Source organism: Eriocheir sinensis, chromosome 16 (assembly GCF_024679095.1).
Source record: "Eriocheir sinensis breed Jianghai 21 chromosome 16, ASM2467909v1, whole genome shotgun sequence".
Lineage (NCBI taxonomy): Eukaryota > Metazoa > Arthropoda > Malacostraca > Decapoda > Varunidae > Eriocheir > Eriocheir sinensis.
Genome location: NC_066524.1, coordinates 20,728,513 through 20,743,512, shown reverse-complemented (window position 1 = coordinate 20,743,512; position 15,000 = coordinate 20,728,513). Strand labels below are relative to the sequence as shown.

Here is a 15,000-nt window from a genome sequence, read left to right as displayed (position 1 = left end):
CTTGGTGGTCGCGAGGGCAAAAACAAGATATCATTAGTCAACGTTTGCAGCGCCGATAACAACAATGAGAGCTTGGAATAGATGCGTAGAAGTGACCCTCAGAAACACACACCTAGATGGACTAAGCAAAATGGGTATAGGTAGGTAGATAGATAGATAGATAGAGAGTTAGTTAGATAGATAGATAGATAGATAGATAGTTAGATAGTTAGTTAGTTAGGTAGGTAGACAATTAGATAGATGAATAAATAGAGAAAGAGAGAGAGAGAGGAATTGAAAGTTGTTGAAAAATAGACGAAAAAGATAGATAGATAGATAGATAGATATAGATACATAGAAAGATACACACACACACACACACACACACACACACACACATGTACTGATAATGTTGATTTTGCTAAAGTAGAATGACTTACTTAAATCAATCACTACTTATGTGTAAAGCCAGTGAATTAGACTTTAACTTTAACTACTACTACTACTACTACTACTACTACTACTGGTGATGGTAATAATAATAATAATGAGAGAGAGAGAGACCACAACACGCCTCATTATATTCTCATTCAGTCTTCGATCCGTCCACCACCACCACCACCACCACCACCACCACCACCAGAGTGTGTCAACAGCGGCTCACGATGCAACGGAATCCGACAGACAAACACGGACAAGACTTCAATAGGTTTTTAGAAGGAACTATTCTCTTTCTCTCTCTCTCTTTCTTTTTGGGGGTCTCTCTCTGTCTGTCTGTCACTGTCTCTGTCTGTCTGTCTGTGTGTTTGTCTGTCTGTTTGTGTGTTTTTTCTTGTGTTTTCTTTTGTTTTTCTTCTCTTTCTCCTCTTCTTACTTCACTATTTTTTTCTCTCTTCTCTCTTTCCTCCCATTCTTTTTCGTCCTCCTCCTCAGTTATCTCATTCTCTCTCCCCTTGTTGTCTTCCTCCTTTTCCTCCTTCCTCTTCTTCTTCTCCTTCTTCTTTCCCTCTTTCACTTCTTTCTTTTATATGTATGTTATTTTCTCCTCCAAGTCTCCTTCATTCACCACCCCAATTATCTTTTTCTCTTTCCTCTCTCTCTTTCTCTCTCCCTTCTCCTTCTCTTCTTCGTTTCGTCCTTCACCTCTTCACCCAACTCAGTTCTCTCTCCCCTTCTTCCCTTCCCTCGTTCTTTTCCTCCTCCTCCTTCTCCTCCTTTTCCTTCTCCTCCTCCTCCTCCTTCTCCTCCTCCTTTCCCTCTTTCACTTCCTCCTCCTTTTACTTTCTTCTTTTATCTGTTACATAAAAGGAAGCATATTAATATTTCTCGAAGGGATTTTTTTTCACTTTTTGTGTAGAAACACACACACACACACACACACACACACACACACACAGACATGCACACAGGAGGAAGAGGAGGGAGGAGGAGGAGGAAGAAAAAGGAGGAGGAAGAAAAAGGAGGAGGAAGAAAAAAGAGGAAAACGATAAAGAATTAGAAAAAAAAAGAAGTAGGAGGGGCGGATGAGAGAGAGAGAGAGAGAGAGAGAGATGGATTGGCACAGTTTTGGGTGTATAGAGAGAGCTTGCTACATGATGAATACCTGAGCCTTACACACACACACACACACACACACACACACACACACACACACACGCACCTCCCCTCTCCCATTCTCATATTTTACTTACGAATTCACAACACACAGACAGTTACGACATTCATATCCTCCTTAGGCAAAATCTATCAGGGGAGACTTGACAGAAACAAATGAGAGAAAGAAACCGAAACGCAAAGAGATACGAGAATTGGGATGAATATTCGTAAGCGTCTGTCTGGCTTTAAGAAATGGCATCCGAACTCTGAATTTTTATTTGAGTTTTATCTATCTGACTTTTGGGTTGATGTAAATGTGTGTGTGTGTGTGTGTGTGTGTGTGTGTGTGTGTGTGTGTGTGTGTGTGTGTGATGTTACCTTAGCTCACGGGAATCACATAGCTACGCTCTCTCTCTCTCTCTCTCTCTCTCTCTCTCTCTCTCTCTCTCTCTCTCTCTCTCTCTCTCTCTCTCTCTCTCTCTCTCTCTCTCTCTCTCTCTCTCTCGGAACTGTAATTATCACGAAATTGAGTTAGACGAAGAAAAATGTTGCTCTCAATCTGTGTTCTACTGAGAGAATGTCCCAGTCTCGAGTAAATGAAATCCGGCTGGTACTGTCCGTAGAGTTTCACGGCCATTATTAACTTAAAATTTCTGTCGCTTGTCATCCATGTTTTTGCTGTTCCTGAGGCTGTTGGTGATGGAAAGGGTGCTATTTACGCTGTTATCATCGTAGTAGTAGTTGTAGTGGTAGTAGTAGTAGTAGTAGTAGTAGTAGTAGTAGTAGTAGTCAGCGTTGCGATACTTAGGGAGGTATAGTAAATGATTTTTTCGTGAATTGATTTCCTAAAAGATAACATATTTTAGCATCAGTAGTAGTAGTAGTAGTAGTAGTAGTAGTAGTAGTAGTAGTAGTCATGGTTGCAATAGAGAGGGTGGTTTTAAAGACAGACTTCCACCATCTTTTCCTGAACTGATTCCTATAAAAAAATAACTCGCTTTCTCCCTTCATTTCTTTTTTCTTCTCATTTTTTCCTCGTCGTCTACTGTTACTAATTATCCGTAAAAGCCTGCTCGTCCCCGCTAAATGAGTCTCGTGATGACCCGGATCGCCTTGCCCATTATTTTTCCCTGCCTCGCATCTTCAGTAATTAATTCTGACATTGCAATTAGGTCTCCATTGTCTGCTGGAGATTGTAGTGATAGATCAAATAAGGAGTTAGTGTGCCGAGGAAACCCAAAGATGGACTCAAAGATGGTGTCAAAACAAAGGAATTAGAATCGACTACACTTAGACAGTTTAGGATAGAGTTTAGTTGAGTATTGACTGCTGGAGATTGTGTATATTGTGTCTTGGTCAAATAAGGAGTTAGTGTGCCGAGGAAACCCAATGATCAGCTGCTATGGGGTAAAAACAAAGGAATTAGAATCGATTTTAGAGAGAGTTTTGTATAGAATTTAGTAGAGAATTTAGAAGAGAGTGTAATGAGAAAATGGTATCGAATATAAGGGATTTCATATACAATCAAATGAGCAGTTAAATATCCCCATAATTATAGAATTTAGTAGAGAATTTAATAGAGATTGTAATGAGAAAATGGCATCTGATAATTATAAGGGATTTCATATACAATCAAATGAACAGTTAAATATGCCCATAATTTGAACGTAAATAGTGTCAAATGAGCAATAAAAACAGATTCAATCGAGTAGCGTAGCAAATAGTGTTCAATTCAACTATATATAATGCAAAGTTAGAACTGTTATTAGGAACCGGGTCAAATGAGCAGTTAATATACAGTCAAATCAGTAGTTAGCATAGAAGACAGGGAATAAATTAGTTCAGTCAGGTCAACGGTCAGTCAGTTCCTCGTCAGCCACCTCCTCTCACCTGCTGACCCCGTCCTAACATACGTAAGATCAATGGTTGAACTGTTATTAGGAGCTGGGTCAAATGAGCAGTTACTATACAGTCAAATCAGTAGTTAGCACAGAAGACAAGGAATCAGTTAGTTCAGTCAGGTCAGCAGTCAGTCAGTAGTACCTCGTCAGCCACCTCCTCTCCCCTGCTGACCTCCTGCTGACACCGTGCTGACCTACGTAAGATCGATGGTTGACGACGTGCTGACTAACGGATGATCGATGTCAGTTAGTGTAGCCAAGTCAGCAGTTAGTCAGTAGTGTCAGCCACCCCCTCTTCTCTGCTGACCTCCTGCTGACACCCTGCTAGCCTGAGTAAGATCGATGGTTGACGACGTGCTGACTAACGAAAGATCGATGTCAGTTAGTGTAGCCAAGTCAGCATCTAGTCAGTACAGTGTCAGCCACCCGATCTCCTCTCCTCTTCTGACCCCCTCCTGACCCCGTGCTGACCTCAGATCGACGGCGCTGTGTCCCGCCCTCGACATGAAGTTTACGAGCGGGATCAGTTAGGAAGCATTTGATTAATCCGACGTTAAACAAAAGGTATTGAGCCAGGACTTTTGAATCTATTTTGAGCCCGGCGAGTAATTGTTCCATGGAAACGCTTGCACCATTCTGCTTAACAATAGATTAACATTTTATTACGAGGCTTTGAATGGATAATATATTGCATTCGCCCACTGATTCAATACCTCATTCTCTTGCCTCCTGTATGGCTGTCTGTTTGTCTGTCTGTATATCGCTTTGTAAACAAGTAGACAGACAGACAGACAGAAATTCAGTCATCCATTCATTCCTTCATTTATTCCATATCCTTCTGTCTGTCTGTCTGTATCTATAAACAGGTAAACGGACAGACAGACAGACATAGATAGACAGATAGAACAGAAGTGTCTTGACGATATCTTAAGCCTAACCTAACCTAACCACAACCAATAGACAGACAGACAGACTATACGTATTCCCTCCCAGCTAACAGGTAGGATGCATGAGACAGGTGGGCTGGCGGTTAAGTAGATTAATTGATGTCAGTCAGGTGAAATTAATGAAAGGCTGTAGGGAGGTGAGTTAGGCGGGTGTAGGGAGCCAGGCAGAGGACCAGGAGGGAAAACTATATAAGAACCTTTGCCGGTGAACTAGAACCTGTTGAAGACAAGGCAGAGAGGTGGAGAGAGGGAATTCGTGCCTTTGTCAGAGCAGGATGGAGTACACTGACGTCGGTTACCCCCAAAGTAATCACTAAATTTGTGTGCTCGTTAATTCATAGATGATTCCTCAGTATCGAAACTTTCTTTTTATCGAGGTGAACTCTTTCTCTCTCTTTTTTTTTTATTTTTTTTTACGTTTCTGCCTATGGCGCGGGTAGGCCCAGCTCGTTCTGCCGCAGGGAAGTGTTTATAGTGGCGCCATCATGCTTTGATCCGCTCTTCAGAGAGAGAATCTAGAGTCCGGGTTGATGGGTGGTCTTCAGGACAGCATGTGGGTAGTCTTGGGCCACAAGGCGGTGACTAAAAATTCCAGCTTCAGGCAGCGGGCGAGTCGCGAACCCACGTCCTCCTGGACGCGACGCCAACACGCTTACAACTCAGCCACCGCCTCCCCTGAATTTGCTGCCTATCACATGTTTAAAGATACCCTAAGCCTATCCTAGCCTAACCACAGCCCAAACAGTTATCTGTTGACTATACGTCAACCACAAGTAGGCCCCGTAATTTGATATCTTTAGAACAAGTACTTCTATTCCAGCAGTCTCTTCGTTCTGTGTAAGCCGACCAGCCTCTTCCAGACCCTTATAGCATTGTGTAGCACCGTGCCGCTGCCAGGAAATACGCAGAAACCAACTGAAAGCTTCGTGACTCAAGAGATTTCGAACACGGGCTCATGTTCAATATGTCAAGCACACAGGTAGAGGTTGAAGCTGACGTAGGTATTTCTCTCTCTCTCTCTCTCTCTCTCTCTCTCTCTCTCTCTCTCTCTCTCTCTCTCTCTCTCTCTCTCTCTCTCTCTCTCTCTCTCTCTCTCTCCTTTGACCTTTCTTGACCTAGTTTCTGTCTTACCTCATAAGCCTCAATTCACACCTTCAGCACTATCCGATAACGCCAACGCCTCCTCCTGCCGTTCTCTCTCTCTCTCTCTCTCTCTCTCTCTCTCTCTCTCTCTCTCTCTCTCTCTCTCTCTCTCTCTCTCTCTCTCTCTCTCTCTCTCTCTCTCTCTCTCTCTCTCTCTCTCTCTCTCTCTCTCTCTCTCTCTCTCTCTCTCTCTCTCTCTCTCTCTCTCTCTCTCTCTCTCTCTCTCTCTCTCTCTCTCTCGCATATATATTTCTTCCTTCAGTTATTTACTTTATTTCTCGGTACAAAGTTAGTGTCCTCATTTCATAACCTCGAGACGGGAGAATCATCCTGTTGCGTGTGTGTGTGTGTGTGTGTGTGTGTGTGTGTGTGTGTGTGTGTGTGTGAGTGTGAGTATGGGATAGCTAGATAGATAGAGACATAGATAGATAGGTAGAGTGCGAGAGAGAGGGAGAGAGAGAACATAAGTAATACAGGAGAATGAATAAGAAAGAGAGCGAGAGAGAGAGGAGGTAGAGGAGGCAGAGGAAGAGGAGGAGGAAGAAGAGGAGGAGGAGGAGGAGGAGGAAGGCAGGTGCACGTTACCTTAGTGGTGATCGATCTTTCTAAATGGCCTCCTCCTCCTCCTCCTCTTCCTCTTCCTCCTCTTCAACAGTCTTTCTTTTGGCCCTACATCACACCATCTTCCTCCCATCACCTCTTCGCCCCTCTCAAAGCCATTTCAAGCACCCCCTTCTGGCTGACCCTTTCTCTCCCTCTCTCTCGTCTTCCCCCTCCTCCTCTTCCTTTCCCTTTTCATCATCCTTTCTTTGGGTTCTTGGTTTCGTCTCCCTCCCATCACCTCTTCACCCCTCTCAAAGCCATTTCAAGCACCCCCTTCTGGCTGACCCTTTCTCTCCCTCCCTCTCTCTCCTCTTGCACCTCCTCCTCTTCCTCTTCCTTTCTTTTGGTTCTTCGCTTCATCTTCCTCCCATCTCCATCTTCACCCCTCTCAAAGCCATTTCAAGCACCCCCTTCTGGCTGACCCTTTCTCTCCCTCCCTCTCTCTTCTCTTCCTCCTCCTCTTCTTCTTTTTCATCAGCCTTTCTTTTGGTTCTTCGCTTCATCTCCCTCCCATCACCTCTTCACCCCTCTCAAAACCATTTCAAGCACCTCCTTTCTTGTCCTTTTCCGTTCCTCTCGTCGGCAACAATTAGCTCTCCGTCTTACATAAGGAAGCGTCGAGGGCACTTCTGACCCTCCCTGACGTAAGGCGAAGAGGGTAATCAGCTCTCTTGTAATTGTTTGTAGTGGGCTTTGTTTGGGGATGTTGTTTTGATAAGTGTGGGGGGAAAGGAGGAGGGAAGGGAGGGGGTATGTATGTGTGTGTGTATGGGGGGTGAGGGGTATGTGTGTGTGTGGGGGGGGGGGTGAGTGTGATTATCGCTTTCATTAATATACAAAACTAATGAAGGTGGGAACGAGGGGGGAAGGAGGGAAGGAAGGAAGGAAGGGAGATCTGTAACCTTCTGCGTAAGTACCCACAAAATCAATATATCGTCCCTCTTGTAAATAACACATCAGTAGCAACAACAGTGGGTATACATATTAGTTAAGTCAGCCTTTTTGCCTCTCTCGTTAATAGAAAAAAACAAATGAGGGTGTTAGAACGAGGTGTTAGAGAAGGGAAGGAAGGGAGATTTGGATCCTTCCTCTTGAAAAACTACAAAAATATTTCACTTCTCCCTTTAAATAAACTGTCACTCATAACTAAGTCCATTCAATATCTAAGTTAGTCAATCTTTTCCTCGTTTTCATCAATAGGCAATACAAATGAAGGTGGGAAGCGAGGGAGGAATGAGATGAGAGTGAAGATGCTGGATTACTCTTGCATAAGGGATTTGGACAGGATAGGGATGAAATAGAGTAGAAAATCCAGTGCTTTCATCAGTAAACAAATCAAATGAAATGAGAAGCGAGTGAAGGAACGAGATGAGAGTGAAGATGCTGGATTACTCTTGCATAAGGGATTTGGACAGGATAGGGATGAAGTAAAGTAGAAATTCCAGTGCTTTCATCAGTAAACAAATCATTTGAAGGTGGGAACAAGGTGGGAAAGGAAGGAAGGAAGGAAGGAAGGAAGGGAGGGACATCTGGACGCCACAATCACGAAGTAGGTCACCTCATACACTGCGCCCCGACTCACCCTCGCCTCAGCCTGGCCACCACGTTCTTCCAGCGGCTGTTCTTGGTAGCGCGGGTTCGAGTAGTTGACATGACTTCTAGTACCGCCCGTTCACGCCTCAGTCGGCTGTCCTTAGGGTCGCCAGCAGCCCACCCTCACACATGTTGCCACGCTCGTGTTGTCGATGCGTCCTGGTGCCTCACGCCGGACACACGCGAGAGACGATGCACCCGAGTTCTTGTTACGTGATTTTCCTTGCATTGCTCTACGTCTGAAGCGCTTGAATGGGTTGTGGGTGTGTTTGTGGGTGTGCGGGTATGTGTGGGTGCCTTCCTTTCTCTCTCTCTGTCTTGTTTGTTTTGTTTTTCTCTTGTTTTTCGTGCTGTTTGCTAGCTTTCTTTTCCTCTCTCTGTCTCAGGATGAAGTGTGATGTTTGCGTTTCTTTATGTAAATAAGAAATAGATCATTTATCTCACAATTTTTCTTCTTTTTCTCTTCTTTTTTTTCTCTGATATAGTTTTCTTTTTTCCTTTCTCTCTTGCTCTCTCTCTCTCTCTCTTTCTTTTTCTCTCTCTCAAGCTTTCTCTCTTTTTTCTATCTTTTTTGTCTATCTTTCACTGGTATAGATTTAGTTTTTTTTATAATTCACTTTTATTTTCTCTCTCTCTCTTTCTTCCTTTACTTCTCTTTTTCTCTTTTCGCTTTTTTGCGTAGAAGTTGTGTTTCTTTATTATGGTTTCCTCACTTTCTCTTATCTTATTCTGGCATCTTATTGTTATTCATCTTTATTTTCTTATTTTCATTACCTTCTTTTCACCTGAGTTCATAGTTTGTCTTCTTTTCCTCACGTTCTTTTCTTAAGGGATGAGTTATGGACCCCTAAGTTAGTCTACCGTCACTCTCTCACCCTCTCTCTCTTTCTCCGTCGCAAAATATTCCTTGTAGCGTCCGTTGGGTCTGTAAATATTTGTACCCAAGATTATGAAAAGTGTGGGGAGGTAGGTCGCAAAATGTAGCCACTGTGTGTGTGTGTGTGTGTGTGTGTGTGTGTGTGTGTGTGTGTGTGTGTGTGTGTGTGTGGGTGGGTGGGTCTGTTTGGCTTTCATTAGACCCGCCTCACGCTCTTTTCAGGCCTAAGAAATCCTCTGTTGTCTGTTTTTTTTCTGAGTTCCCTTTCCTTTATAATAATCTTTCTTGTCGTTTCTCTATAACTTAACCTTATACTTAACTAGGCAGACCTGTTTGGCTTTCACTAAAACCACACTACGCTTTTTTCAGGCCTAAGAAATCCTATGTAGTCTGTTTTTCTGAGTTTCCTTTCCTTTATAATACTCGTTTTTGTCGTTTCTCTATAACTTAACCTTATACTTAACTAGGTAGATCTGTTTGGCTTTCAATAAAACACCTCTACGCTTTTTTCAGGCCTAAGAAATCCATTGTTGTTTGTTTTTCTGAGTTTCCTTTCCTTTATAATACTCGTTTTTGTCGTTTCTCTATAACTTGACCTTATAATTAACTAGGCAGACCTGTTTGGCTTTCACTAAAACCACACTACGCTTTTTTCAGGCTTTAGAAATCCTCCGTTATCTGTTTTTCTGAGTTTCCTTTCCTTTATAATACTCGTTTTTGTCGTTTCTCTATAACTTAACCTTATACTTAACTAGGTAGACCTGTTTTGGCTTTCAATAAAACAACACTACGCTCTTTTCAGCCCTAAATAAAAGCATCTATCGACTTTTTTTCTTGCTTTCTTCTCAATCACAATATTCGTTTTAGGTCTCAAGGTTTCTAAATATCTGAACTTCGCTAGCTGGATCTGTTTTCTTCCTTCCTTCTCATTCACAATATTCGTTTTAGATCTCAAGGTTTCTAAATATCTGAACTTCGCTAGCTGGATCTGTTTTCTTCCTTCCTTCTCATTCACAATATTCGTTTTAGGTCTCAAGGTTTCTAAATATCTGAACTTCGCTAGCTGGATCTGTTTTCTTCCTTCCTTTTCATTCACAATATCGTTTTAGATCTCAAGGTTTCTAAATATCTCAACTTCGCTAGCTGGATCTGTTTTCTTCCTTCCTTTTCATTCACAATATCGTTTTAGATCTCAAGGTTTCTAAATATCTCAACTTCGCTAGCTGGATCTGTTTTCTTCCTTCCTTTTCATTCACAATATCGTTTTAGATCTCAAGGTTTCTAAATATCTGAACTTCGCTAGCTGGATCTGTTTTCTTCCTTCCTTCTCATTCACAATATTCGTTTCAAGGCTCAAGGTTTCTAAATATCTCAACTTCGCTAGCTGGGTCTGTTTAGCTTACATTACAAACACCTCCATGCTCTTTTCAACCCTAAAAAGCATCTGTAGTTTGCTTTTCGTTCCTCCTTTTACTCCACAATACTCGTTTTTGGTGTCTATTACATCTCTAACATTATATTACTTCCCGGTTTCATCTATGACATCTGCATTTAGTTAGGCATGTTTGGCTTTCATTAAAAAACACCTCTATGTTCTTTTCAAACCTAAAAACACATATATAGTCTGTTTTTCTTTCACCCTTTTCCTCTACAATACTGCAGTTTGGGTTTCAAAGTCTGTATAGCGTCTGCACTTCGTTTTCATTATTTATTCTTTCCTTCTATTCCCTTCATTTCACTGTATAGAGTTATCTGTTTATTTTTTACTTCCTTTCGTCTATATCACTCCTATAAAGGTATTCAAAACTGTATCAATATCTGTAAGACATTTTTCTTGTATTGTTTTCTTTATATTTCTCCTTCTGAGGTATCGAAGTGCATATAAACATCGATAGTCTATGTTTCTTACGCTTCTTCCTCTATATCACTTCGTTGGAGGTATCTAAATCTATATAAACATCCCTATTCTGTGTTTCTTACTCTTCTTACTCTATATCATTCCGTTTCAGGCCATGCGAACCTCAAAAGCATGTAAGTTCGCTTTTATTTTTTTATTTTACTTTTACTAAAATTATCTTAAAAGTGCATAATAAACATCCATATTCTGTTTCTTACTCTATATCATTCGTTTTCGGGCCATCGAGTCCAAGAATCACGTAAGTCGTTGGTCTTGTATTGTTTTCTTTATATTATGACGTCTGAGGTATCTAAATCCATATAAACATCCCTATTCTGTGTTTCTTACTCTTCTTACTCTATATCATTCCGTTTCAGGCCATGGAAAGCCCAATAAGCATGTTAGTTCGCTTTTTCTCGTATTATTTTCCTTATATTACTCCGTTTCAAGTATCTAAGTGCATATAAACATCCATATTCTGTGTTTCTTACTCTTCTTACTCTATATCATTCCGTTTCAGGCCATCGAAAGCCCAATAAGCATGTTAGTTCGCTTTTTCTCGTATAATTTTCCTTATATTGCTCCGTTTCAAGTATCTAAGTGCATATAAACATCCATATTCTGTGTTTCTTACTCTTCTTACTCTATATCATTCCCTTTCAGGCCATCGAAAGCCCAGTAAGCATGTTAGTTCGCTTTTTCTCGTATTATTTTCCTTATATTACTCCGTTTCAATTATCTAAGTGCATATAAACATCCATATTCTGTGTTTCTTACTCTATATCATTCCGTTTCAGGCCATCGAGAGCCCAAGAATCACGTTAGTTCGCTTTTTCTCGTATTATTTTCCTTATATTACTCCGTTTCAAGTATCTTAAGTGCATATAAACATCCATATTCTGTGTTTCTTACTCTATATCATTCCGTTTCAGGCCATCGAGAGTCCAAGAATCACGTTAGTTCGATGTTTTCCCACTCACGAACTGATTCCTTTTTCCGCTTCGCCTTCTTTCACTCGAACACTCCATCTCGGGTCTTCGTGGCCGCCGGGACGCGCTAACAGACAGTCACAGGCGCTTCAGTGTTTACAAGCTTCGTCAGACTACCAAATCAAGGGTTTCGCGACGTGGAAAAACTCTGGCTGGGGTAAATAACGTTAGAAGAACCGACTGTGTTTACCGAGTCCTCAAGGCAGCGTCAAGAGAGCCTCCAGGTCTTGCTAGCTGGTCTGAGAGCCTGGGTCGTAATTCTCAGACTCATCCACCTCTCACATCACTATTTCCAAAGGCCAAAATGGAGCTCAATCGTGTTCTAATAAGTCTGTTTAGTTTCACGGTACATAGGAAGGGTCAAACTACCACCAGGGTCATAAAACTACACCTGGAAATGCTCAGAACGCCTACGAAAGCCTTGTCAAGATTGTGGCCCCTGGTTAGGTTAGGTTAGGCAGGGCAGGAACGGGAAAGAAAGGGAAAGGAAAGGAAGGGCAGTTAAGGAAAGGGAAGGAACGGGACGGAATGCGGGGAAGGAAAGGGCAGGGAAGGGAAGGGAAGGGAAGGGAAGGGAAGGGAAAGGAAGGGAAGGGAAGGGAAAGGAAGGGAAGGGAAGGGCCCAGGTAGAGGTGCAACGTTACTTCTTCGTCTGAGGTCGTGAAGTTTGCAATTCTGGGCGAGTTTTTCCTTTTATCCCTGTGAAGTGCCGCGTTTTGGGGATAAGAAGTTTCGTTTTTTTGTGTGTGTTTTATTTTGGTTCTTTCCTCTTTTTTCCATCCTCTGTATTATATTTCTTTCCTCTTTGCCTCTTTTCTCTTCTCTTACTTCTTCTGTTCAAGTGTGTGGGGGGGGGGGGGGGTTCCGAAGATGCACACTTCTCTTATCTTCTCTTCTCTTCTCTTCTTGTAATTCTAATTTTCGTATTGGTTTTCTTTATCGTCAGTCTATCACGCCTTTCATTTCTTTCTATTCTTCTTGTTAATGTTTTGTTTTTCTGTATCTTCTCTCTGATTTCACGCTCTTCTTTCCTCATAATTCTCTCATAATTCTCTTTTCCGTATTGGTTTTCCTTATCGTCAGTCCGTCACGCCTTTTCTCTCTCCTTATTCTTCTTGTTAATGTTTTGTTTTTCTGTATCTTCTCTGATTTCACTCTCTTCTTTCCTCATAATTCTCCTTTCCGTATTGGTTTTCCTTATCGTCAGTCCGTCACGCCTTTCCTCTCTCTATTCTTCTAGTTAATGTTTTGTTTTTCTGTATCTTCTCTCTGATTTCACGCTCTTCTTTCCTCATAATTCTCCTTTCCGTATTGGTTTTCCTTATCCTCAATCTATCACGCCTTTCTTTTCTCTCTATTCTTCTTATTAATGGGGTTTTTTCTTGTATCGTTTCATTCTTCCACCAGTTCATTTTGCCTCTACAGACCAACGGGGAGGCAGGTCACTTTCTATTTTTCCTTTATTTTTCTTTTACCTCTCAGAAGCGCGCCGCCTCAGCCTCCAGGGGCCGCTCATGTCCTTTAAAAGTCTGGCGTTAATTACAATATGTTTTTTCAGGGCTTTACTTTTTTCTCTATTTTCCAGCAGATGCCACGATAGTATGTTAGTGTAAGACCTACTACTATTACTATTCTCTCTCTCTCTCTCTCTCTCTCTCTCTCTCTCTCTCTCTCTCTCTCTCTCTCTCTCTCTCTCTCTCTCTCTCTCTCTCTCTCTCTCTCTCTCTCTCTCTCTCTCTCTCTCTCTAATTTCTTTACCCAGCCTCCGGAAACCTCTACTATAATTCTTTTTAACTTTCTCTCTCTCTCTCTCTCTCTCTCTCTCTCTCTCTCTCTCTCTCTCTCTCTCTCTCTCTCTCTCTCTCTCTCTCTCTCTCTCTCTCTCTCTCTCTCTCTCTCTCTCTCTCTCTCTCTCTCTCTCTCGTTACCTGTGGCTACCAGGCTCGTCTCTCTAACTTGATTATAAACCTTCTTGCTTAATCTTATTACGTCACTTTTCTTTTTTTCTTAGTTTGCTTATTTGGGGTTCTTTCTTTCTTATCTTGTTTCTATCTTGTTATCTTTTTCTTCTTTTTTTCTTTATTTGTTTTGCTTTTTCGTCTTTTATTTTCCTCTCAACGTTTCTTTCTTAGTTTCCTTCTTTGCCTCTCTTTATATCTATCTTTCTTATCTTGTTTCTCATTTTGTTTTCTCTGTTACTTCTTTTTCTTGTTCTTTTCCTCCTTCCCTTCTTCATTTCCTCTTTTTCTATTCTAATAATTTGACTTTTCATTGATGTTTTGTTCCTCTTTCTTCTTCTTTTACTCCATTTCTTTTCTTTTCCTTTCTTTCTATTTCGCTAATTTGGCTTTTCGTAATGTCACTAAGCTGTTATTTTCATCTTTCTCTCTTCCTTGCTCTCTATAATTATGTTACTTTTTCTTCTTCTTCTTTTCCTTCCTCTTTTCATTATCATATTCTGGCTTCTCGTAATCTCACTAAGCTGTTATTTTCTTCTTTATCTCCCTCCCTCTCTTCTCTAATCTCACACGAAGGGTAGACTATTACAGAATTGCTATATTTTCTTCTATTTTTCCTCTTTCTCTATGTCTTTCTATCACTGTTTCTTGTCTATATTAGTTTCCCGTTCATTCTACAAAGTCGTATCTCAATTTTCTTCACTAAATCGCTTGCGTCTTGCACCTAAACCAACTACCTTTTCTTCCTTTTACATTTTTTTTCTAAGTCTTTCACTCACTTTTAACTATCTACAACAGTTTCCCGTTCAATCTACAAAAGCGTATCTCAGTTTTCTTCACAAAATCCCTTGCGGCGTTCACCTAAACCAATTACCTTCCTCAAAACACCTGGGAATCATTAATGAATATATTTTTTCAATCAATTAACACGCTCAGGTAATAGAATCTAAACGCATACTCGCAAATTCCACTCGGTTTCGATCCTTTTCAAACCTGTATCGGACCTGTCACCCTACCAGAAACAGTAGTAGCAGTAGTAGTAGTAGCAGTAGTAGTAGTAGTGATAATATTCGAATCAGAAGTTCCCAACAGCTTGTAACAACACATGGGTTTAATATCACGGGTAATAAGGTAATATCGGGTGGTTACGTGTGTGAGTGTATGTAGGAGGTTGATGGTGGTGGTGGTGGTGGCGGTGGTGGTGATTGTGGTGGTCGTATGTCAGAGAGAGTGAGGGGAGGGTGAGGCAAACAGCGAGGCAGGTTGGATCACACTGAGAGAGAGAGAACCGGGCAACAGGTGCTCTCCCTCTCCCTCTCTCTCCCTCCCTTCCCCTCTCTTCCACCGACACCACCACCTCCTCCTGTACCTCCTCCCCACCTCACACCTTCCTCCTCCTCCTCCTCCTCCTCTTCCTCCTTGTCTTCCTCAGCCCCTCCCACTTTTCCGTTTCGTTCTTAAATAGCTGACAACACCTCGTTCTTCTTGTTGTTGTTGTTAGCGTTGTTGTTGTTTGG

The 15,000-nt window shown here is 41.6% G+C and overlaps 1 protein-coding gene and 1 long non-coding RNA gene across 6 annotated transcripts in view; one reads left to right on the top strand and one right to left on the bottom strand.

Moving 5' to 3' along the window:
* LOC126999534 (regulator of G-protein signaling 20-like) overlaps window positions 1-15,000 on the bottom strand; it is a 66,230-nt gene that overhangs the window by 25,876 nt on the left and 25,354 nt on the right. Inside the window, exons 1-2 of one of the 5 annotated variants that reach the window (XM_050862203.1) lie at window positions 14,500-14,789; window positions 7,752-8,687 (exon numbers count right to left, since the gene is read on the bottom strand). The exons of 3 other annotated variants lie outside the window; for them this stretch is intronic. In XM_050862203.1, the coding sequence (XP_050718160.1) occupies window positions 7,752-7,822 (71 nt within the window). In that variant the 5' untranslated portion in view covers window positions 7,823-8,687; window positions 14,500-14,789. Of the gene's footprint in view, window positions 1-7,751; window positions 8,688-14,499; window positions 14,790-15,000 lie in introns of those variants that run through there. One more of the 5 variants, XM_050862204.1, reaches the window with a different exon arrangement.
* Window positions 1-15,000, top strand: part of LOC126999536 (uncharacterized) — a 57,079-nt gene that overhangs the window by 36,047 nt on the left and 6,032 nt on the right. The window lies entirely within an intron of this gene.